Source organism: Nicotiana tabacum, chromosome 1 (genome assembly GCF_000715075.1).
Source record: "Nicotiana tabacum cultivar K326 chromosome 1, ASM71507v2, whole genome shotgun sequence".
NCBI lineage: Eukaryota > Viridiplantae > Streptophyta > Magnoliopsida > Solanales > Solanaceae > Nicotiana > Nicotiana tabacum.
This window is the reverse complement of record NC_134080.1, coordinates 66,499,938-66,526,025: the sequence shown is the minus strand read 5'-3', so window position 1 is coordinate 66,526,025 and position 26,088 is coordinate 66,499,938. Positions and strand designations below refer to the sequence as shown.

Sequence of the window (26,088 nt, the reverse complement as noted above, 5' to 3'; positions counted from 1 at the left end):
GAGACGAATTTTATTAATTTAGTCATAACGGCGCTACGCAAGTGAATCCGCAGTCATGACAAAGAATTATTAGCACGTTATTACTTTTGAAAAATCACTACAATTGTGCTTTTGAGGAAAAATTAGCTTTTGGAAATTTATTAAATATCGCTACCGTGCTACGCAAGCGAATCCGCGATTTTTAATAAAGGATTAACTAAATTAAAATTAACTAAAACTAATAGGTATGGTATGAAATTATTAAATTAAATTATTGAATGTTAAATATCACGCTACACAAGTGGAATTTTTGACATGAATTTCTACATTGGAGGAGAAACATTTTTTATCAAATGGAAAATAGCACTTTAAGCTATAAAGCATTTAGATTAAAATAAATTATTACCTTGAATTTGAAACAGAGTTATACAAACTTCTTAACAAGTTTACTGTTTCATTCTTTTTTTTCCTAATGCAAGTCTTTAACAATCTTTATGAAGTGAAAAGTAAAACACTTTTACCTGCTTACTAACTATGAACAAACAATCTTAAACAGTCCAACAGTTGAGCATATTCAAAACATCACAATTTCCATTCAAAGATTTGCATTACAAAGCTTGAAAGTTACCTTATGTTGCTGCATAATATAGAAAAGACAGCAGTGCAAAACTCGGATAAATCCTTAACCAAACGCAGCAAATGACAACAAATAGCAGCACGACCAGCAACAAATTCAACACCAGAAGTGAACTCAAAAGTTAATCCAGAGAATCAGCTATGTGTTTTAGACCAAAACAAACAAAGGAAACCAAGACTCTTGATGTTTTCCTTGCCTAAAACCTATTGTAAATGCTGAAAACTTAGTAAAATGCTCTCTAATTCTTTTTTTTTAAAGTAAAAGAAAAGACCCTCTCTTTATAGGAGAGGGAAGACCTTGAATTATTATTACCAATCTGTCCTTTGGACAAATTTTCCACCAAAAATATGTCCAAACTATTCAAAGGACGGATTTTTTGGTAAAAAATCTGTCCAAAGGACAAACTTTTACCAACTATGAACAATGTTTGGAGTATTGTACTCCAAATAGTCCACAAACAGTAAAAAGTAAACCAAACATGTACCCTACTTTATCATTTACCTTTTACTACCCTTCAGCTCTATTCCTTTATATCACTCTACACTGATTTAGCAATCACAAAAGCAGAAAGTTCAAAAATAAACTTTAACAATTAATTCCACTCTAATGCAGAAATTAAACTAGAAGCATCAATTAAACTAAGCCCGACTAAATGCTAACTAAGCACTAAAATCAGAAATAACATTGCACTAAATAATAACACGAAACAAAACCTAAATTAACTAGATGCTAAGTTAATCATAAGCAAAACAGAACAAAAAGGGGCAGAGATTGGGATTTCAGTTATAGTCCGGATATTGAAATTTCAGTTAACATCCAGAGACATCACTCAATTACAACACACGACGACTAAACTAAAACCAATGAGAAGGGACAGAACTTAACGATTAAGGCCAAAAAGAAATGATGTACTAGACAATGAGAACATTAAAACTAACCAACTTAAACAAGGACAAAATCAGAAACTAAATTAAATTAGATAATCACTAACAAACCTGGAACTATACTAAAATCCTACAAACAATCATAAAGAAAAAAAACAATGGCGAGGAAAATGATTAGGATTTTTACCATTTTACAATCTAAGTGACCGAAACAGTGGTGGGATGCCAACTTGATAATAATGTGAACTCTATCTATGTATGTAAAAATTAAGTGGAGAAAAGGGCTCAATATTTTCGAATTTATGAAAAAAGTTGCGGCTAGGGTTTCAAATTTTCTTAGATTTATGGAGATTGATGGAGTTTTGGAGGATATGAGGCTTGGATCCATGTAGAGAAAGAAAAGGAGAAGAGGACGTTGTTGGATGGAGGGCGTTTGGCCGCCGGAGGACGGTGGCGCCGCCATGGTGAAAGGCGGCGGCGACAGAGAGTGGGGAGAGAAGAAAGGGGGCTAAGGTTTTGGGTTGGGTGTGTAAATGAGGGCCAAAAATCTGATTTTAGGCTTTTTATATTTTGGTTAAGGATAAATTTGGACCATTAGATTAAGATGAAATGAATGGCCATGATGAATTTTGATTCACTTAACTAAAACGACGTAATTTTGTCTTGAAATTACGTCGTTTTAAATTTTCCCATGACAGCCCCTTGTCTTGCACTCTTGGCCATATTTCTCTTTCAAATTTGGCCCAGTTTCTTCCTTAATGCTATTTATTAAACTAAATTTACACAAAACAAATAAATTAATTAAATAACTTATTCAAATGATCAATTAACTAGGTTAATTCACCAATTGAATAGTTAGTTAATTCCTTAAATGCACAAATAAAAGAGAACTATTTTTTGATATTTTTTATGATAGAAAATATGCAAATAAAGACATAAAAATTAAGAAAAATAGTTAAAATAACAAAACACTAATGACTTTGGGATATGTCAAAATAGTGCAAAAATTAAGTGTTCACAAATTTTTAATATTGTGTGCAAAAAGTGCTTTAAAGATGTTAATGAGATTACACAAATACGCATACAGGTACTCAGTTATACTATATGACATATTGGCTCTTTCCAATATTATTTTACCTTCACTAAATATTTAGTCGTATTTGTTTTTCAAGAAGGAGGAGGTGAACTAAAACTATTATTCAGCCCTAGTCTAAGGTAAAAAATACTGACCGGTGATTTTGTTTTTTCCGAAAACAAATTAAACATATGAACAGAAAATTAGGATTTGAAAGATATATTGCAAGGATCAAGATCAATAAAAGAATATGGGGAAGTGCAAAAAAAAAAAGAAGAATATGGGGAAGTGCAAAAAAAAAGGTTTAGAAATAATGTGAATATAAGGTATAGAAAGGAAAATGAATTGATAAAAATGATACACTAAAAAGGTTATCCAAATCTTGCATCTTCATGCATGAACGTCATGATTTGATCCTTAGAACAGAAAAAGAAGTAAGTACACTTACTGCATGTGATTTGTTGTTTCTGACCCTTCATGTGGTTGGTTAGTTTTATTACTTTATTGGCAAAATACATACGCTCCTCTCTATACGTTGTTTGAAAAATTTGGTTGCACACTGTAACTTTACGGATATTTATTTGCCCCTATTCTTGTTTGAAGTGAAAAAAAATACTACTCCCTCAAATGCTGACTTGACCAAAAAAAAAAAAATGTCTAAACAAATAAAGGCGCATAAAATTTTAAAAAGACATGGATCCGCGTGGAGAGTTGCTATCCAATAAAACATAAAGCTGCCGCCCCTACCCCCCCCCCCCACCTTCCTTCTATTTCTTCCCCATGTCCATGTTTGTTGACTTTAGTGATTAATTAGTGTATAAAAATATATGTCAGGAAAATGAAAAATCGTGAATAAACAAAAAGAACGAAAAGGAATAACAAATTAAAATTTAATAATTTTCGATGTGGCGCGTGTGTAATGCGCTTCACATTGTGAGATTGATATTATCTCTGATGGTATTTATTTCACTTCAAACAAGAATAGGAGAGTAAATAAATGCTAGTAAAGTTTCAGTGTGTAATCAAATTTTCCGAACAAGGTTATGGGGAAACACATGTATTTTGCCTTATTTTATTAGGTAAGGAAAAACATACCATGACATGGAATTATAATAATCTGTTACCTATTCCTTGCTTTTATGCATGTGACAAGTCACATGAGTAATCAAGGAGAAGTAGTCAGTCTCAGATATGCAAAAAAGAAGTCAATCAAATAAAGAGGGTTGTCCAACAAAATTCATTTGGATTAATTGAAAGAATAAAATAAGAATCTTGTCTTTTTGTTTTATGTAATGTTCGTTTACTACCAGTGATATTTTTATTTTTTTCCTCAATTCTCATTGAGCTATTTCTTTTTTCTGCTTAGTTACTACCTCTTATAACTGCATGTAAACATTAATAGATTGTAAGATATAGAAATCTCACTTTTCATCTCTGAGAATGCTAATTTGGATGATACTTCTGTTTAAAAAAATAAATTTTGGCTATAGGTACTGGTCTACTGGATGTACTTTAGCGGTAATTTTTTTATTTGTAGAAGTTTAACACTGAACAAGCAGGAAAAAGAACTTCTCCATCTAAGTACATGAGAAAGGAAAAATGAAAAAAAAAAAATCATAAAAATGAAATGAGCAGTTTGCACAAATAGAATATAATGTTGGGAAACTTACACAAATGTCCCAATAAGTCTCAACTTACCGGCCTCTAACCATTAGTCATAGACTTACCAAAACTAGCAAAGTACATATAAAAATTGAAAAACCAAATAAGTAAGGTTCTTTCTCTCAAAGAATCACATGCAAAAATCACCTTCCATATTTTAAAGTGTGATTAACAACATTAGATGCAAGACGGAAAGGAAATCTCATGGATAAGGTAGCAAATAAGGTGATGAAATAAAAACATACAATATTCCAAAAATCTAAGCAAAACAGGAACTTTTTCAATGGGTATAGTTGAAATTCATTGAAAACAAATATGTAAGTCAATATACAACATTTGAGGAAGATTGGAGGTGATTTGGGTTGGTTTTGTATCAAAATTCGTAATTAAATCGAGTTTAAATAATTCTTCTGTGACACGTGTATCAAATATGTATCACGCATGTATCTCACACACAGGTATACATGGATATACATGTGATACCCAATTGATACAAATATGATACACAAATGATACACATATCATTTGTTTCATGTTCAGTTTTTACTTCGAATTTTCAATTCAAATCATCTCGAAACTTCACCAAATCATCCCAAAACTGATATTCAAGCTCCTTAAGATGTACCCAATCTATTCTAATAATACCCATTCAAAAGGAAGCAAAAAGTAAACATTGTTTTTGCCACAAATAGCTAATTGGCTAATACTAGTGATATTTGACTAATATTAGTAATATTTTATGAATTTGCCAATTTTTGTAATGAGCTGCTTATAAATGGACATAGCTGGTAGATCCCTATAAAGTTGTATGAGTAAATAGCTCATAGAACACAAAATGTTCATTGTAAACCAACAAAGGCCCTATAAGGGCAAAAGGACCTTGATAATTCGATGTGTATGGACTTTAGAATAACAGAAGTTATTTTCCTTCAAAAATATTTTCCTTAAAAATAATTTCTGGTGTGGTTGATAAGTAGAAAATATTTTCTGATAAAAAATATATATTAAAGATCAATAATAATTTTAACAAATCAGAGGGTTGATGAAATTTTTGAATATTAAATATGAGTAATAATGTTTAGATGTTAATTAGCGCAAGTAATAAAAAACTAAGCATTAAAAGAATTACTAAGAAAACGACTCTTTTTCATAAGGGAGGAAAGTCATTTATTTTCCCCATTTGATGGAAAATATTTTTAGCTCATTAGAGAAAGTATCCAATCTCCATGAAGCTAGCGGGTTTGGATTGTAGCAACCTTATGAGCCAGCCCATTTTGACAACTCTAGTACTTACCAGAATTATGATACTTTGGAATTTTTTTTAGTTACAAAAATTCTTCACATGTATTAACTTTCATTACTTCACTTGTACAGGCAGTAGCTTCATCAATTTTCTTTTCTTTTCTTCTTTTTTCCATCTTTACCTGGCATTACAGAAATACCAGCAAATTATACCTTTTTAAATGACTAGTGATTTGTCAATAAAACTTCAAGAGATGAGGGGTGTTGGAGCTGGGAGGAAAAGGGGTCACATTTTCTTTCTATGGCACATTGTTGCATCTAGTCTCATAGATACAGACTGTTTTTTTCCTGTAACAAAACTTTCTCATGTTCTGTTTATATTTTCTTCTTTTTTCCCTTCTCCTACATTCTGTATTTTTCCTTATACACTTCATAAGATGGTATGAGAGCGCCTTAGATATATACACTTCACAACAACAAAGAAATACAATTTAACACATCAAGAGAAGAGCTTCACGATTACGGCCAAGCAGACTCAATGCAGTTGCAGCTATGTGATTTCCGGTCAACCCTGCAACAGCAAGCTGCTCCGTTGGTGATGCTTGCTCGATGTAGTTGTCAGGCAAAGTGATTGGCCGCCACTAAGAACAGAAAGAAGTTTAAGCTTTAATCTCAGACCATATAGTAACATATGAAATAACATTTAGAGATGATATAGAGGAAAACATGGAGTTTGAGAATAAACTCAAAGTAAAAGATGTTCATTTAGATTCAGTAATGTGGAATGAGTGAGCTTGGAAAGGAAGGGGGTGGGGGGAAGGACATATTTAATCTTAGCATTCCACGAAATATTAGTAACTCACGAGTCAGAAGAGTTGCCGGAAAACAGATCATACTTCCATTGTTGAAATGTTTCTATCAAAGAAAATTTGTAGCTATCATATAAGAAATTGATTCAGAGACGATATAAAATCTACCTTAATTCCTGCATCAAGCTGCCCATCAAGTGAGATGAACTGTGCAACATGTGAAGCAAATCCTCCTATAGAGCCTTCCTCGACTGTAACTAGAAAGGAATGGTTTTTGCACAAGTGTCTAAGTAGCTTTATGTCAAGGGGCTTGCAGAACCTTGCATCAGCGACAGTCACTTCAACACCAAGCTTCGAAAGAAGAGATTGAGCTCTAAGACAATTTTGTACCATGGAACCATAGCCAAGTAAAGCAATATCTTTACCCTCTGCAAGTATTCTCCCTTTGCCAACCTGCTCCTCGATCACCAAATAAGAAGTGTATAAATGCAATATTCAAGCAAGGTGGACTAAATCTCTAACTAATTAAATTCAAATACGAAGGGCTATTTTGATTGTTTTATGTAGACTGATCATGTTATCCAAACAAGTGATTGTCGGATAAACTACTTAAATATGTCACATAACTTAGAGTAATACCTGCTCTAAACTATTTTGTTATGGACGAGTCAGAACTTTTCTAGATGTCTTTGACGAAATATTACCTCAATGGGAATTCCACTACCCGAGGAATGGTCTGTCACTGAAAGGGCACCGCGAGGGTAGCGGAAGCAAACTGGCCGGTCATCAATAAGGGCAGCAGTTGCAACCATATGAGAAAGCTCAATTTCATCAGAAGGAGCCATCACAATCATGTTTGGCAAACAGGACATAAATGCTATATCAAATGCCCCACATTGTGTAGGACCATCAGATCCTACTAATCCAGCACTTGTAATAATAAAACGCACAGGAACCTTCTGCCGATCTACATCATGGATGACCTAAGGATGCCAGTAAAACATGAAGAAAACTTTAGAAAATTATAGTTTATCTTAACACTCTGGTCCTCAAATTGAAAACATTCCTTCGGTACAACATATAAAAGAGTCGTCAATTAATTGTGCCCGGACAAAATTGAAGTTGGAAGCTATCAAAATGTAGACAAGTAAAGACCAGAATTAATTTTACCAGATACCAGCTGGCTGATTCATCGCAGGAGGTGGAAATCTTAATTTAATTACATGTTATTCACTGTATATTGAAAAACAAGCTCAATATTACCAAATATCAGTAGACCAATTTAATTGCAAACATTGGAAATCTTAACTTATTTGCATGTTAATACGGTGTTGTTTATCGATAAACAAGCTTAAATGTAATGACCCGGTCGGTCGTTATTGAGTATTTTAGCCTCGTTCCCCTATTTATTAACTCCTCTATGTTATATTGTGGTTATGTGACTTGCCAGGATGGTTGGTTTAGTTTCGGGTGAGTTTTGGAGTGGTTGGGACTAAAAGTTGGAAGCTTAAGTTGAAAGATTTGACCGGAGTTTGACTTTTGTGTAGACGGCTCCGGAATGGAGTTTTGATGGTTCCGATAGCTTCGTATGGTGATTTTGGACTTAGATGTATGTCCGGAAGTTGATTTGAAGGTTCGTAGGTCGTTTTGGCCTGAATTGGTGAAAGTTGAAAAGTTAAAGGTTTGGAAGGTAGAGAAGTTTGACTGAGAGTTGACTTTATTGATGTCGGGTACGGATTTCGGCTTCGGAAGCTGGAATAGGTCCGTTGTGTCATTTATGACTTGTGTGCAAAATTTGAAGTCATTTGGAGTTGGTTTGGTATGTTTCGGCATTAGTTTTAGAAGTTGGAAGTTAGTTCATTAGGCTTGAATAGATGTGCGATTCGTGGTTTTGGTGTTGTTTGATGTGATTTGAGGCTTCGACCGAATTCGTATCGTGTTTTAGGACTTGTTGGTATGTTCAAAGGGGGTCCCGAGGGCCCCGGGTGTGTTTCGGATTGGGTTTAGACCATTTGTTCATGTATTGAGATTGTTGGTTTTCTGTGCTTATGGTTTCCTTCACTGTGTTCGCCAAGGTTCAGCCGCGATCGCGTAGGGTCCTTGTTGGCAGATGGTAATTGCTCTTCACGATTGCATAAATGAGGACGCGTTCGCGGAAGGTTGGAATGTTGTGCACTGCAAACGCGGGTAATGTATCGCGATCGCGTAGAAGGAGGGGAGATTGTGCTGAGGCACGCATTGTTCATCGCGTTCGCGTGGAGTAGTCCGCGATCGCGAAGCCTTGGGATGTTCTGCCATCGCGATCGCGTAGAGTAATCACTGGGTAGCAGATATTTAATTGCAAATCGAGGTTAGAATACCATAGAGCTCGGTTTTGAGCGATTTTGGAAGGGATTTTCAAGGAGTTGATCGGGATAAGTGTTTTTGACTCGGATTTGATTATTATACATGAATCCATCATTGTTTTTATTATTTAATTAGTGTTTTGAGGTGGAAAAATTTAGGAAATTTTGTGAAAACTTCCTAAGTTGTAATTTGAGGATTTAAAGGTCGATTTGAGGCCGGAATTGAATAATTTTAGTATGGTTGGACTCGTTATTTAATGGGTGTTCGGATTTTGTAAGATTGGTCGGTTCCGAGATGCGAGCCAGGGATTGACTTTTTGATTTTTTTTAAAGATTGCAACTTTATTATCCGGAATAGTTTCCTATGGTTTGTATTTATGGTATAAAGTTATTTTGGCTAGATTCGAGCCGTTCGGAGTTGGATAGTCGCAGAAAAGGCTTACTAGTGGTTGAGTTAGCTTGTTTTAGGTAAGTATCGTGCCTAACTTTGTTGGGAGGAACTATCCCTTAGGATTTGGGTTGATTGTGCTATTTATGATATGTGAAAGCCGTGTACGCAAGGTGACGAGTGGGTACACGGGCTATATGTGGTATTTGACCAGTTTAGGCTATTTGGACTCTTTAGCCTTTAATTGAATTGTCATAGCATGTTACAATTTCCATCATTAGTCTACCCTCACATGCCTTATTTGACATTGTTAACTCTTGTTCCACCTTTTACTTGTTATTTGCTCTTATATGCTTTAGTTGAAGTTATTGTTTTCCTTTTTGCCTATTACTTCTTTAATTGTTGAATTGTTTACTCGAACTTGTTGTTTTCATGGAATAACTTCTTGTTGAGTTATTGGTGTTGAAGTTGTAAAAAGCCGTGATCACATTGAGGCAAAGTTGTTAATTGTTGAAATACCATTCTTGTTGAGCTATTCACTCTCAGTTTGCTATTGTTGAGACTCTTGTACACAATGTGGTTGAGCCATGGACTATTTGTTGTGGAAACATTGGTATTGTTGATTCTTTTCTTTTTTTGATTTGCACCGGGTGTCCGAATCTCTAAGAGCCCCGACTAATCCCGAGGGTGCACAGGTCCTCGACAAGGAGTTTCCCGCAAGTACACCATGGTTAATTCAGGTTTTACCCAGTCCGATGGCCCTCAGAAATTGTTTGCACCCAGTGGGTTTCGAAGTTGAGACCTTGAAAGGGAGCAAACCCCAAGGCTCAAGTCAATTGCCACCAGGCCAACCCCTGAGGGTTTGGTATTGTTGATTCTTTTGGCAAGTTGTGGCATATGGGCACTTGTGGTGCGAGTTGTGATTATATTATAATATTAATGCGCATGCGGCAGTATAAGAATAGGGGTTAATGTGCATGCGGCTGCATAAAGTGGGATTTATGTGCATGTTGCTAGTAAGGGAATTACTTGAAGCCACGCGGCGACATAAAGTGGGCTAAAGTGCATGTAGGTATTTCGGGAAAACTGTTTTCAAAACTATCTAAATGTAAGGCTCACGCGGCGGTATAAGGAAAGATTGTGATCGTGATTGTGAAATGAGATTACGAGGCGGTAACTCGGCTGTGATTCTTGTTGTTATCTCTCATTTACCTCACTTGTATTTGTCCGCATTGTTTTCTTGATGTTCTTACTATGTGTTTCTTCCTTATTGCATTTCTTGCTTTAAATTCAATTGTAGTCTATCTTGTTGTATTTCTTTATTGCCTCATTTTTCTTGTGTCCATTCTTAGACTGTATTATACTAGTTCAACTTCTTTTTCTTATCCTAGTAGGTGTTTTGACCTGGCTCCGTCACTACTCTACCGAGGTTAGGCTTGATACTTACTGGGTACTGTTATGGTGTACTCATACTACGCTTCTACACATCTTTTTGTGCAGATCCAGGTACCTCATATCAGGCTAGGAATCAGTCATTTGGCTATTTATCTCGGAGACTTCAAGGTATACCTGTCCGGCATTCGCAGGCCTCAGAGTCACCCTCTGTCCTTGTTTTTCTATTGCATACTCTTTATTTAGACAATGATGTATTAGGGATGTTTCAATATGTTCACGTAGAGCTTATGACTCAGTCTCACTAAATTTTGGGAGTTATTGCCAACAGTATTTGTTAAAGTTCTTTATGATAGCTAGTTGGTTTAAATTGATGTTCTATTATTATTTCCTCTATTTCTCCATGCATGTTAGGCTTACCTAGTCTTAGAGACTAGGTGCTATCACGATATCCTTCGGTGGAAAATTTAGATCGTGACATTAAAATACATTCCTATCTTAGAAGACATTTGATTTTTATCTGCAAAAAGAAGTGCCAGCCAAATCAAAATGCAGAACAATGTCATAAAACCAACATTAACGATAAAAAAGAAGAACCAACATATAAAGAAAAAGTGGGAGGGGGAAGGGAAAACAAACAAGCATTTGATGAAGTTAAATACAACATTGTTAAGCAGTTAGTCATGTATAGTGTCCCACATCGGGAAGTGAATACCTATTATTATGTAATCACGGTATATAAATATGACATTGTACAACACTTTATAGAATGAATAAGATTTTTCTCCCATGCTTTATCACATGGTATCAGAGCAATCACAAGAGATTTATCGCTGTGCATAAATTCCAGCGACTCCGGGAAGAGAAATCAATCAACTGGAAGTCTTTTTCCGGCAAACACAAGTTTGCCGCAAGTAAAAAGCCATTATTCGTCAGTATTGTGCAAAAATTCTCAGCGACCAACCCATAAAAAATTCTCCGGCGAAGCTCCGACGCCCACGGGCCGGCGCGTGAGGCAGTTTCCTGCCAAAATTTGGGAAAACTTCTTTAGGACAGTGTCTTCTCCTTGCAAATCCGAGCATACCCATCCAATTTAAATCAAATTCCGACCGCTTTTATATTTTTTCCGGCGTGAACAATAATTTCCCGAAAATTTCTACTTTTTCAGCGTAACATTATAATAGCACTCGTATCAGAAGCCTTTAACTCACAATCCGTTGGATCCAATTCATTGAATCCAATCCAAATGATTTCTTTACCGGATTATATTGAGTTCCTTCAGTACAAAGCATGTAAACATACATCTTCAGAGATAGCTTCCGTTGTTCGAACAGATAGTAGCGTGACTTGTGTCTCCCAATCTTCAACCTCTGAGTCTTGGGTCATTGATTCAGGTGCATCTGATCATAATTCTGGTAACAAATCTCTTTTCACTACTATTTCATATTCTCAATATCTTCCAACAGTCACAATGGCCAACGGATCTCAAACTGTGGCAACTGGAATAGGTCAAGCAAGTCTATTTCCTTCCTTACCTTTAGATTCAGTTCTTTATGTTCCCGGTAGTCCTTTCAATCTCATAGCCGCTAGTCGTTAGCCAAATCACTTAAATGCTCTGTTTTATTTCTTGATGGCCTTGTTTTTATAAGGAATGCAATACAGGGCGAATCATTGGTACCGGGCGTGAATCAGATGGACTCTATTACCTTATCCTTGCAAAATCACATGGACTCACATCTTGTCTTCCTTCAACAACTTGTCCTGTTACCGATTCACCAAATTTATTACATAAACGGTTGGGACATCCCAACTTGTCAAAACTTCAGAAAATGGCACTTGGTTATCTCACTTGTCCACTCTAGAGTGTGAGTCATGTCAGCTCGGTAAGCATACTCGCTCCCATTTCCCTCGACGTCTTGATAACCGAGCAGAGTCACCTTTTACTTTAGTCCATTCAGATGTTTGAGGTCCTAGTCGGGTCAGTTCTACCTTGGGATTCCGCTACTTTGTCAGTTTCATTGATGATTATTCCAGGTGCACTTGGATATTTTTGATGAAATCGATCTGAGTTGTTTTTTATTTTCCACGCCGAAATTCAAAATCAATTTGGGGTTTCCATCCGCACATTTCATAGTGATAATGCCCTAGAGTATTTGTCTTCCCCATTTCAGCAGTTTATGATCTCCCATGGGATTATTCATCAAACATCTTGTTCATACACATCTCAACAAAATGAGGTAGCTGAAAGAAAAGAATAGACATCTTATTGGAACTGCTCGTACCCTACTCATACAATCTCATGTTCCATTGCGTTTTTGGGGGATGCAGTTCTTACATCTTGCTATCTTATTAATCGTATGCCATCTTCAGCTATCCAGAATCAAGTTCCATTCTCTGTCCTGTTTCCCCACTTACCTTTGTTCTCTCTTCCACCCCGTGTCTTTGGAAGCACATGTTTTGTTCATAACCTTACTCCAGGAAAAGATAAGTTAGCTCTTTGTGCTCTTAAGTGCGTATTTTGGGTTACTCAAGAACACAAAAGGGGTATCGATGCTATTCTCCTAACCTCCAGTGGTACCTTATGTCCTCTGATGTTACCTTCTTTGAAACCTAATCATATTTCACAGGTCCGGGTAATCACTTAGATATTTCTGAGGTGCTACCAGTTTCATCTTTTGGAGATTCAGTCACTATCTCCCATTCATCTTCCTCTACAACTCCAGCTCCACTACCAACAGCTCCAGTTGCAGTTCCACCACCTATAGCTCCACCTAACAGCTCCAGTTGCAGCTCCACCACCTATAGCTCCACTCTAGTTCCACCACCTAGTCCAGTTCAACCTTCTACAGCTCCACCACTCTTGACTTATCATCGTCGTCCACATCCAGCATCAGGACCGGGTGATTCACGCTCCGCATCAGATTCTGCACCTACTACGGACTTGTCTCCTCTTAGTCAACCAATTGCACTCCGCAAAGGTGTACGATCAACACTTAATCCTAATCCCCACTATGTCGGTTTAAGTTATCATCGCCTGTCATCACCTCATTCTGCTTTTATATCATTTTTGTCCACTGTTTCTATCCCTAAGTCTAGAGGTGAGGCACTATCTCATCAAGGATGGCGACAGGCTATGATTGACAAATGTCTGCTTTACATGCGAGTAGCACTTGAGAGCTTGTTCCTCTTCCTTCAGGTAAGTCTACCGTTGGTTGTCGTTGGGTTTAAGCAGTCAAAGTCGGTCCGGATGGCCAAGTTGATCGGCTTAAGGCTCATCTTGTTGCAAAAGGATACACTCACATTTTTGGGCTTAATTATAGTGACACTTCCTCTCCCGTGGCTAAAGTAGCATCTGTTCGTCTCTTTTTGTCCATGGCTGTTGTACGTCATTGACCTCTTTATCAGTTAGACATTAAGAATGCTTTTCTCCACGGTGATCTTGAGGAAGAAGTTTATATGGAGCAACCACCTGGTTTTGTTGCTCAGGGGGAGGGGGAGTGTAGTGGTCTTGTATGCCGGTTGGGCAGGTCACTATATGGTTTGAAACAGTCCCCTCGAGCTTGGTTTGGTAAGTTCAGCACAATTATTTAGGAGTTCGGCATGACTCGTAGTGAAGCTGATCACTCCGTGTTTTATCGGCATTGTGCTCCTAATCTGTGTATTTATCTGGTAGTTTATGTTGATGATATTGTTATTACCAGTGTTTTGGAGGGCGAGAAGCGGAAAAAAGCGAGAAGCGTGAAGCAAAGCACGCGTTTTTTTCATGTGAAGCACCCCCGCGCGCGCTTAAAAATAACATATTAAGCAAATGTTTCAATTCTTAAATTAAGAAGTAAATAATAGATACTAAAACTAGATAGTCAATAATCCTCAAAAGTCATAACATATTAAGCAAATGCAAAACCAAATCACAAAAGGAATTGTTAAAACATGGCATGACAGTGAACAGCAGAAAACAGAGCAGTGAACAGTGCAGAATAGTGAACATCAGAAAAATAAAGCAGAAGCATAGTGAACAAATGAAATTTAAAAAACAAACAAAGCCCTCGCTTTTAATAGAAAACAGCGCAGAACAAAGAACTGAAAAAAATTAGAAAAGAAGAAGAGAAAGAGAAGAAGAAAAAAGAGGAGAGGAGTCGAACAGTGAACAGTAGAAATTTTAAAAAAAAGATAGAGTAGAACCCTAAAAAAACGAGGTAGGATAGAAAAGAAGAACTGAAAAAAATAGAAAGGAAGAAGAGAAAGAGAAAAAGAGAAAAGATGCGAGGAGTCGAACAGTAGCAGAGGAAATCAGAAGAGGAAAAGAAGAGAAGAAAGAGAAGAAGGAGAAGAAGAGAAACTTACCTGAGAGAAGACAAGAACTCAAGGCTTGCAGCAGTTGAGAGAAGAAAAGAGTCGTCGCAGCAGAGAAGCAGATGTGTTTGGAAGAAATGTCGTAAGTGTATTTGCAATTTTTTTTTAAAAAAACCCTAGGCAGCCATTGGATCTCGCTTAAGCGAGCTTTCTCACTTTTTTCCATTGCCTCGCTTCTCGCTTTTTTGCCTGAAGCGTGCGTTTTTTTACAGATGATGCGCTTCAGGGCAGAAAAGTGTATACTCCTCGCCTCGCCTCGCTTCTACGCTTTAGGCGAGAAGCGCTCGCTTTTAATAACACTAGTTATTACTGGCAATGATCAGGGTGGTATTACTAATATAAAGCAGCATCTCTTTCAGCACTTCCAGACTAAGGATTTGGGCAGATTAAAGTATTTTCTAGGTATTGAGATAGTTCAGTCTAGCTCAAGTATTGTTATTTCATAGCGGAAGTATGCCTTAGACATTCTTGAGGAAACTGGAAAAATAGGCTGCAGACCTGTTGACACTCCTATGGATCCGAATGCTAAGCTTCTGCTTGGACAGGGAGCCTCTTAGAGATCCTACGAGATATAGGAGGTTGGTTGGCAAATTGAATTACCTCTCAGGGACTAGACCTGACATTCTTTTCCGGTGAGTGTTATAAGTCAGTTTATGGATTCTTCCTGTAATAGTCACTGGGATGCAGTTGTTCGCATTCTTTGGTATATAAAGTCAGCTCCAGGCAAAGGATTACTATTCGAGGCTCGAGGCCACGAGCAGATTGTTGGGTACACAGATGCTGATTGGACAGGATCACCTTCTGATAGACGTTCTACGTCTGGATATTGTGTTCTAGTAGGAGGTAATTTGGTCTATTGGAAGAGCAAGAAACAGAATGTAGTTGCTCGATCTAGCGCCGAAGCTAAATATCGGGCCATGGCTATGGCAACGTGTGAGCTAGTTTGGGTCAAGCAGTTGCTCAAGGAGTTGAAGTTTGGAGAAATCAACAAGATGGAACTGGTGTGTGATAATCAAGCTACTCTTCATATTGCGTCAAATCTAGTGTCCCATGAGAGGACTAAACACATTGAGATCGACTGTCACTTTGTCAGAGAAAAGATACTCTCAGGAGATATTGTTACAAAGTTTGTGAAGTCGAATGATCAGCTAGCAGATATTTTCACTAAGTCTCTTACTGGTTCTCGTATTAGTTAACAAGCTCGACACATTTGATTGATATGCACCAGCTTGATGGAGAGTGTTAAGTAGTTAGTCATGTATAGTGTCCCACATCGGGAAGTAGATACCTATTATTATGTAATTACTGTATATAAATATGGCATTGTACAACACTTTAGAGAATGAATAAGATTTTTCTCCCGTGTTTTCTCACAAACATCAATGACACAAGTTATTGACCAAAAAATTCATCAACACATTGATCATTTAACATTGATCAGAATTACTTCAACAAATTGGTCCTTCTACTTTGTGCCCAACTGACATTCTCAAAGTTATTAAACCACTTCTTTCTTCATTTCTTCAATAGAAGTCCGATTACGATGCTTGTGAGAGAGAGCATCTACTTTCATAAGTTTGAACCAAGTTAGACATTTTGTTGTCCATATTTTTTGTTTTCTTCTTTGTTTTTTCCTCTGGATAAGCACCACTCTACCTTTTCTTTTGAGTAAGACAAATTAAGCACCACTGTACCTGCATTCTATTTTTCTAATCGTATATTCTTCTTCCTTCAAACAATTATTTGACCTAAAACAACATATGGGAATTCCAAGCAAGTACAAGATTTCAGACTCACTGGCGAGGCTGATAAAATAAAGCGACCTTCCACTGTTATAACAATGAAGTTACTCTCGGGATGTACTTCAAATACTAAGGAACATGATCTATTAAAGTCAAAGATGCTAGACAAAAATAACATAATAGATCTGATAGAGAAAAGGAAAACTAAACCACTCCTATTTTTATATTTTCAGGACTTTTTTTTATAACCGTTGTATCTGCCAGCTTGCACGCACCTCAACTAATTTCACATGGTATTTGCTGCCTCTCACCAGCACAAATACCTCGTAATTCTGTCCACCAAGGCTTGGACAGATGGGAAGAAATCACCTAGTGTTTTTGCCTCCGTTGGGATTTGAACCTGAGACCTTATGCTTCTCAACCCACTTCATTGACCAAACACCCTTGGGTGCTAAATGTCCAGGACTTTGGTTGCGTTTGTTTGAGTTTTTGGTAAACTTGCAACCACAACAACATTTGCAGAAGCACCTTAGATTATATTCAATTGCTCATTTCTTGATTTCCAATTGAATTCCTAAGTCAGATAAACAGATGGACCGAAAGAGAAATAGAAGGGAAAATGCAACTACCATTTCTTTTGCCTTTTTAAGGCTCATCGTATGAACCTTAATGCAACCACCATTATGAAATCTAAGTACTGCTTATAGTAAAGAAATGTTAACTCTTCCCAGAAGAGGGCATAAACAACCCCTTCAGTATGATATATGGTACTTCTAGATACATGTTTGAGTGAAACCTTTTCCTATGGACTATCTTGTTAGTAGCACTTATTTAATACTCCTCTTTCTCTTTTAATAATAGGAAGCGTTAAGTAACATACAAAAATTAAATCACAACGTCTATGACTATGACACAATCCTAAACTTACAATTCAATGAGTTTAATCTGCTGAACAAATTCTAGAACCAACTCTTTAGTGTGTTTGGGGTATCCATTGATCCTTTACTAGCTACAGCTAAAAAGTGCAGATCCAAATGAAAGTGATCGGTGGTTGTTGATGCATAAGACCCTTCCTCTTATTTCATGGGAGGCAGGAACGGAACCAGGTCATTTATTAAGACATTTGCGCTAGCTGCCTTGTGTATTTTCTCATCCTTTCTGAGTGTGCTAGTTCTTTTTTTTTCTTTCTCTGTGTGTGTGTGTGTGAGAGAGAGAGAGAGAGAGACCTGGTCATAGGCTCTTTGCAGAAAAGCTGAAGGAATAATGCAGAATGGCTTCAGCCCTCCACGTGCCAATCCAGCTGAAAATGTCACAGCATGTTGTTCGGCCATTCCAACATCAAAGAACTTCTCTGCAAAGACATTCTTCAGCAAGTGAAATGATGGCTCCATTCCCATGCCTGCATGAACAGCTACAATATCTTTGTGTCTCTCAGCCTCTGATATCAAGGCCTCTACAAAGCAATCACTATATGTACGAGTACCACAACGTATAGTATCTGAGCTAGATCCATCTGCTTTGACCATAAAAAAGTGAACCATTAGTAGCATTTATAGTAATAACACACAGATGTTATCATCCACCGAGTTTCAAATGGTGCACCACTAGCCCACAGGGATTTCTTGCTTATCAAAAATAAAAAATAACACATAGCTGCTATTCAGAATAAGTTTGCTTCTACATTTTCAACATTTCCCAAAGTTCCTTCTGAAAGCTATCTTCCCGGCCAGAAACAAATTGCAACGAATCCTTTTTTTTTTTGTTTTTATTTTTGGTGATAACAATAGTATCCGAGCCAGCTTGTGTGCCACCTCGATTATTCCACCAGGTACCTGCTACCTCCTACCATCACGGATAAAGGGTAGTTCTGCCCACCAAGGTTTGGCCAGATGGAAAGAACTCACTAAGTGTTTGTTTTTTTGTCTCTGCTGAGATTTGAACCCTAGTCTCAAAGGTTTGCACCCACTTCATTGACTACTAGGAGACCCTTGGGTGCTAGATTACAACAAATCATTTACGCCCAAATTTTGATTTTTCTATGAACTTCGTTCAGGAAAAATTTATTGGAGCCTTGGAGGCCAAGGTAACGCAGCTAGTAGCCACAGCCATTAAGTGTTATATCATCCCCTCACAGTACTTGCATACACTTTCAAATAAATGGAAAGGCAGAGATTCAAATTACTTTTGAAAGGAAAAAGGTCGGCTTGAGATGTGGAATAGGGTGAGATCTTACGTGACCTTTACTAGAAATCTACTTTGAAATTGATCTAAACATTGAAGAGAATCAGGATTTTATTCAACCATTATTTGGAACAACTATTGATCCAAATTAATTTTAAAAAGCTAGACGGAAAGATGTCTTTCAAATTATATAGTATTAAAATAATGTAATACAATATAATTGATGAATATGATATTTGTATAAGCATCTAACGCCATAAAGAGTGAAATATGCATATTGAACTTCCTTTTAAGAGCACACCCAACTCTGGATTGAGCTTGCTCCGAGTCCCCTTGAAGCAACCTCAGTCTAAAGCTAAGCTCCTCTTGGATCCATTTCCAACTATGGACGAGATTGTATCAATTTTGCTACCACTATATCTGCATTAGTGTGAAAGAAAGGAAAAGGGATAGGAGATCAGGATTAGACCTTCCATTATTTTATTTGTGACGGCATTCATTTGATTATCTCCTACTTTTAGCTCTTCCTTGGTTATAACATGAACTAAAACAGGACCCATTGAATCCAAAGATGCCACTTCATTCAGAACACATACTAGGTCTTCAATGTTGTGTCCATCAACAGGACCAATATAGTAAAGGCCAAGCTCTTCAAAGAGGGTTGATCCTGGCGGGCCAATCATACCACGTGCATACTCATCAATCTTGGCTGCCCATTCATGCATGCCTTTCCCAAATTTCTTAGTTAATCCCTGTAAAAGCAGCGGATATCAAGATTATGATAATACTAGAAATAAACCACATACCACTATAACTTTATCCGAGATAATAAAAATTAATCACTATCTACAACCAGTATAGTAACATATGTCCAACAGACTCTTCCACACGTATCTATCTGCTACGAGCGTAACCACATGGTTACGTCCAGTTTTGCTGCTAAGTTTTAGTGTATTTTCGAAACATCCGCATGAAATACACACACCTTTCACCGTTTGACATGGATGCGTAAAAACAAATGAAGAGTCCATGTAAAATTGCAATAAACAGAACTATAAGGACAACATGTTAACCACCAACAAAATTTTCTCAATGAAGTAACATTAATTATGTTTCAATATCGACAATCAAGAAAAAAAAATTATGTTTCAATATCATCTCATTAATATACTGCACATAAATAGCTGGCACAAGTGCCCAAAATACCACCAGACACTTGCTGAAAGGCCTTTCACAACATGACCTTGAAGACAATTTATGTGCAAAAACAAACTCAAAACCAATTACCATTTCTGAGGCTTTTTGATAAGTGAGAGAAAATTCCTTAATTTACAGTGAAAAAAAAGGGAAAAATGAAAAATGAAAAATGAAGAGAATATTCCTGATAAATCGGTAAGTCAATATTCTACCATAAACTCTCAGATTCACTGGCAAAGAGCTGCAAGATTGACCTCAGTGAAGTGTAGAACTACTAAAACAAAGCAGAGGTGGACATCGAAGAAATATTCTGTAGATTTTGTGGGTTCAACAGATGTATAACTTGTCGGCCTGAACCTAAAAACCTTAACTGCAAGCTACAGTAAGTTTATCTGCTCTCTTCATGAAAATTAAGTTCGAGGAAGAAAGCAGAATATAAAGCTTTTGCATGTTCTTATTTTTTGATTTCTTCTTTGTGGTGCTTGAGAAAGGCATAATACTTGTGCAACATGTATAGCAAATTAGGATTTTGCATTTGGACCAAGTTTTTTTCTATTTAATGTGGGTAGGGGTATTTTGTTACTTATGTAAATATAACAGGGATATACCTTAGCAAGTTCCCTAAACCTACGGAACAATTTACTTGACTGAAGTTTGCTCAGAGTACTAGACAAAGCATTAATAGGTGTCTTAGAAGCCTCCTCAAGCTTTGGGTGTAAAGAATGCTGACTATCATTTAATATCACAATCATATTTGAGTCCAAATAGCCCGCATTGCTCATTGCCTCATAAACTTGGCCAGCCATAGTTGTTTCATTGTTGATCACTGCCACTATACGATCATGCTTCCCCTTAAAATCGCGGGCAACAGCCATTCCTGTTCAAGGTGACAGGAATATTACATGATTAATGAATATTAGACAAATCAAAGCTGGACAACAACAACAATTACTACAACGCCTCACAAACAAGTTGGGGTCGGCTATATGAATCCCCACTTCTTTCTTCAAGCTCAACTCATATCATCGTCATATCAAAATAAAATAGAAGTGGAAGTGAAAAATAAGTTAAGTAAAGTAGTAGTACTACTAATAATAATAATATCAGAAATTCTCTAACAAGTTTAAAAACTATTCCCAACTTGTACATATCACCTATATGGATCTTTTTCTGAATCAAAACTGGACAACTTTTTGAATTTTTGATGGATTTAGGCGGGCAACTTTTATGCAGTAATTTGTAACAAGAATTAAATTTTAAAACAAGAACTTCTTATAGTAACCTTCAGTGGTCAGGAATTTCCAAAAAATAATTGAAGAAGCAAAAGAAAGATATTCTTAGCTGAGAAAGGGAAAAGTAGAAGCATGGACACTACCAAGTCCAGCAGATATGCTATTGCACCCATGCCCTGCTGTGAAGGGGTCAAATTCGCTCTCAAAATCTGGTGGTGACACAGGATGGCCATCTCCAAGTGTTTGCATCATTTGCCTCCTTCCAGTGAGAAGTTTATGCGCATATGTCTGTCCAAAATGTCAAATTACAAACTTTTTTACCATGAGAAAACTTTCTCAAATTGGAACCTAAACAATGCTTTATGCAGGTTGAAATATAGGGATTTGCACTGCGAGGATTAGTAATACATGGATGGTAATGCAGCTTTTATTAGGCGTTTGGTTCTTTGTACTAAAAATGGGATTAAATAGGTGCTGATGATGGGCTTGAGGAAAAGACAAAGAGTAATTTTGTCCTTTTGTGTTTAATCCATGTATTACTATCCCATGCTATGTTAGGTGTAAAATAATAAATCAGTTACAACAACAACCACCCAGTAAAATCCCACAGGTGGGGTCTGGAGAGGGTAGAGTGTACGCCGACTTTACCTCTACCCTGAGGGAGTAAAGAGGTTGTTTCCAGTAGACCCTTTGCTCAAGAAGACGATAAGAAAGTAATAAACCAGTTGGTGTTTTAAATTTTACCAAGATTAACTATGCAAGATTCAGAATACAAACCAAATGCTGGATAAAGCAATACCAAATTTTATACCATGATTATTTCATATTTCATCTTATATATGAGTCCTAAGTGTTGGAGTTGCATAACTTCCTAGCTTCACATGTTATTTTAGAAATTGCAGATACTATAATTAAAAATGTTATCAAACTAAGTTCAATCCTCATAATACTATAGACCTGAAACCCTAATCAATAAAGGTTCTCCACCATTAATATTCAACAGAAAGAGGGGGTGTTTGGGGGTTATAACAATTATGATCTACCATTTCTGGTATATTACCAAGTGGATCTTACTTGTTCAGCTACATCCCACAATATTTTGTCCACAGGAGCATGAAATACATGGTGAATAGCAACAGTCAGCTCTACCACAGCGAGACTGGATCTGGAAGGTTTTTGAGCTTTTGCAATGATAAAGGATAATTCTGATCGAACTTCATTAGCTAGTTGTTTCAGTTCCTGCATCAAGTTGGTTGTAGTCAGCCAATATGGCTTCTTGACTTTCAAGGCTCAGATGAGGACAATTTGTAATAATTTGACCTGAGTTGATAAATTCTTAAGGTTCATGGGACTTTCAATTGCATCAAGAATCGCTGTTGTCTCATTTTCATCAGAGAAATCACTGTCATATGGTAAAGAATGTACTTCAGCAACATGATCCTGCAATAAGAAGAGTTGAAGACGACACAACAGTTACTCAAAAGCTTTTGGTATATGCACAAGCAATGACGTTGAATATTTAACTGCATATGCATGGTCAGATGAGTGTTCTATTGTGTTACATCAGTGTTAGAGTCTTTGAGACGCGGATGGATTCTAATTGAGTCCTAGAAAACGCAATACATGAAATGTAGAATAAAATACCTCTCCAAGAGTTATATTAAATAGGGGCAACAAGTGTGGGATGGCACGCTATATGTTTTTCTCTTTTTTGAAAACTGTTCTCAATACTGATATAGTAAAAGCATGCCACCGAACAAGATTCTATGCTCGGATTCCTGACTACTCTCACCAACCACTTTAGTCTATACTGACATCCAACCACGGTATCCGTTGCTTCATTAGACAAAGTATTCATCCTCATTCTTATTGGCGGGCGGTCTACCAGCTCCTAACAGTTAGCCGCATTTATTATAGTAGCCTCATAATGCTTACTTCAAAAGTGTTCTCATAAGTAACTACTATGTAAATATGCTACGCAAAGAAGGATAACCCTCATGAATCACAGGACAAGGTACATTTAGCCTGAGGCTAGGGCCAACAACTAGAAATATAGGTAGAACAAGAACATGTAGATGCATTCGCATTCCAAGACCAAATTCTGATCAAGAACACCAACTTGTTACACCACCATTTTCTATCAAATGCTAAATGATACTCCTATTTATAATAAAATAGAGATCCCAATAAAAACAGCAACATGATCGCAACTGTTACCTCATGGATAATGTGTATCAAATGCTTACCTAACTAGAACTACATCACAACTTACCTGGCCTAAAAATCCACTATGATCCCTTCTTCCTCACAAGCAACACTCTTGTTAAGCTGAACCTCAGAGCAAAAAGCTAACAGAACTAAGAAAATTCTATATATATTACAGAAGGATTTTCCTAGTCAACTAATTCAACAATTTCCAAACTAACTAAAAGTACATGAACAGAATAACTCAACACCACATCTCAAATGATAAAAAGGGAAATAAAAAAGTACCTTTGAGTGAAGACTCAATCTTGAATATCCAATTCTGGAAAGAAAATTCACAGAATCCGTTTCAGGGGAAAGTGCCTTTGAATTTCCATGGAAATGAGGGGAGATACCAAATGGGTACTGAGCAGTAACAGTTACCATGAAGAAAAAAACAATCCAATTCGGCAAAACACTGAGAAAAGTGAAGAGTAATTCAACGGTTGGAGTATAAATTTATGCAAAACTTGGAAGATACGGACGAGGATTGTTAAAGAAGGAGGAGTCTTGGAGTGTGAGATTCACAGGCAGCTAAAAATCAACCGGAAAATGGCGCAAAATAGGACAAGCAGAGTGAGCATTTCTTGAAATCTTGTGATGGTGAAGGATAAGCATATGGGTCGAAGTATCGCCTTTGTTTACTATGTATTTTATTGGGATTTTTACAGCTTCTTTAATTTTTTGAGAAATAAAGGGTTTAGTTATGTGGTTTTATTGTTACAAAACAAAGATAATGATTATTTCATTAAGTTAGAGTGATTATGAATTGAGCGACCAACAAGTTTATAATAAAACTAAGAGGCTTCCAAATAAAAAAGAATGACATAATTTGTAGACTTTTTTTTTTGTTAAATGGGGGAGGTTCTTCTAGCATATATTAAATATCACATGTTGGGTGTAAACAGTAGCAGTGTTTACCGGGGTATACGAGATCCCCGTGTTAGGAGCGATTGTAATACTATTACAATCCACAGTTCTTGCGATGTCTGTCCAAAAAATATAAATAGCAAACACAGGAGAAACTATTGTTACATTTAGTCTATCAAAAAAATTCTTCTTGGTGCCCTTCTAGCTGTGCTTCACCACCACGTCTCCTAGCCTTTGGATGATTGACCTGCATTCAAAGATAATTGAGTCAAAAACATGATTTCCATTGTTGAACATTCTTATTACCTCGGAAGAGTCTGTGTTAATTTCCAGGGTCGTTAACTATCTTTTTTCAGTAATCTGTAATTCTTTCATCACCTCGAGGAGTTATGCTTGTATGTTAGTAGTGTGTTGCATGCTCCCCACGAAACCCAGCACTCAATTACCACTTGCGTCTTTGAAAATTCCTCCCACTCTTCCTTTACCGAATTCCCAACTGCAGTCCCATCAGTGTTAAGATTTTTTTGAGTTTTAATCCAAGTCAAAGAAATATTTCGCTCAAGGAGTTATAAAAAAAGCATAATCTTCACCGGACCTTCGAACCGTTTTTCAGCCATGCCATGCTTCCATTCATTTTAAATTTCAACGCTTTAAATAACACATTAGTAGAAGAATATTTTTACCATTCCATACAAACTCGTTTCTCGTGAATACTCTAAATTATGATGTTTATGAGACTTTATATATGTCGTCCACGTTTATAAATGTGATTTTAGATTCTTAATGCTATTCATATCCCGTGTTGCACGGAAAATATTAAATATAATATTTTATAAAAAAATATTACTTAAAAAATACGATACACATAAAGAAGTATGTAAATGATATTATTTTATGAATAGTCAATGCATTGACTATCTATACATTCAAGTATATCCAAATTCTACTATTCTTTTTTGAATTACAATTTTATTATTTAAGAAAGAAATTAAAAAAAATTAGGATAAAGTTGGCATTTAAAATATTTATCATCCTTTTGTTTTCTTCATGAAAGTTTGGGAGAGGGTGATGGAGATGAGGGTGCAATGTAGTGTTACTATTTTCGAGAACTAGTTCGGATTTACGCCGGGACAGTCTACTACAGAAGCCATTCACCTTGTGAGGAGATTGATGGAGCAGTATAGGGAGAGGAAGAAGGACTTGCATTTTGTATTCATCGACATAGAGAAGACATATGATAAAGTCCTGTGAGAGGTCCTATGGAGATGTATAGAGGCTAGCGGTGTCCCGGTGGCGTACATTAGGACGATTAAGGACATGTACGAGGGAGCAAAGACTCGGGTGAGGATTGCGGAAGGAGACTCGGATCATTTTCCATTGGAGATGGGGTTACACCAAGGATCGACTCTTAACCTGGTTTTGTTTGCCTTAGCATTAGATATGCTGAGGCGTAACATACAAGGGGAAGTGATATGGTGTATGCTATTTGCTAATGACATAATTTTGATTGACGAGACGCGAGGCGGAATTAATGCTATGTTGGAAGTTTGGAGACAAATTCTAGAGTCTAAAGGTTTCAAGTTGAGTAGGTCAAAAACTGAATACTTGGAGTATGCATGAAGAAGAAGTGGAAGTGAGGATTGGTACTCAGGTCATCCCCAAGAGAGATAGTTTCAAGTATCTTGGGTATATTATTCAAGGCAATGGGGAGATTGATATGGGTATTACTCATCGTATTGGAGCGGGGTGGATGAGATGGAGGCTTGCCTCGGGGGTTTTGTATAATAAGAATGTGCTACCTGGACTTAAGGGCAAGTTCTATAGAATGGTGGTTAGATCGACTATGTAGTATGAAG

General features: G+C 36.8%; 1 protein-coding gene across 1 annotated transcript; it reads right to left on the bottom strand.

The window, feature by feature from the left end:
* Window positions 1-5,750: 5,750 nt before the first annotated feature.
* Window positions 5,751-24,337, bottom strand: LOC107814766 (putative 1-deoxy-D-xylulose-5-phosphate synthase, chloroplastic). Its single transcript, XM_016640225.2, has 10 exons — window positions 23,612-24,337; window positions 22,439-22,558; window positions 22,193-22,357; window positions 21,262-21,406; window positions 20,495-20,763; window positions 19,159-19,441; window positions 17,735-18,021; window positions 6,993-7,271; window positions 6,457-6,741; window positions 5,751-6,120 (listed from the first exon to the last, which is right to left on the bottom strand). The coding sequence occupies exons 1-10, from the start codon at window positions 23,747-23,749 to the stop codon at window positions 5,971-5,973; spliced, it is 2,121 nt and encodes a 706-aa protein (XP_016495711.1). The 5' UTR covers window positions 23,750-24,337; the 3' UTR covers window positions 5,751-5,970.
* Window positions 24,338-26,088: the final 1,751 nt, after the last annotated feature.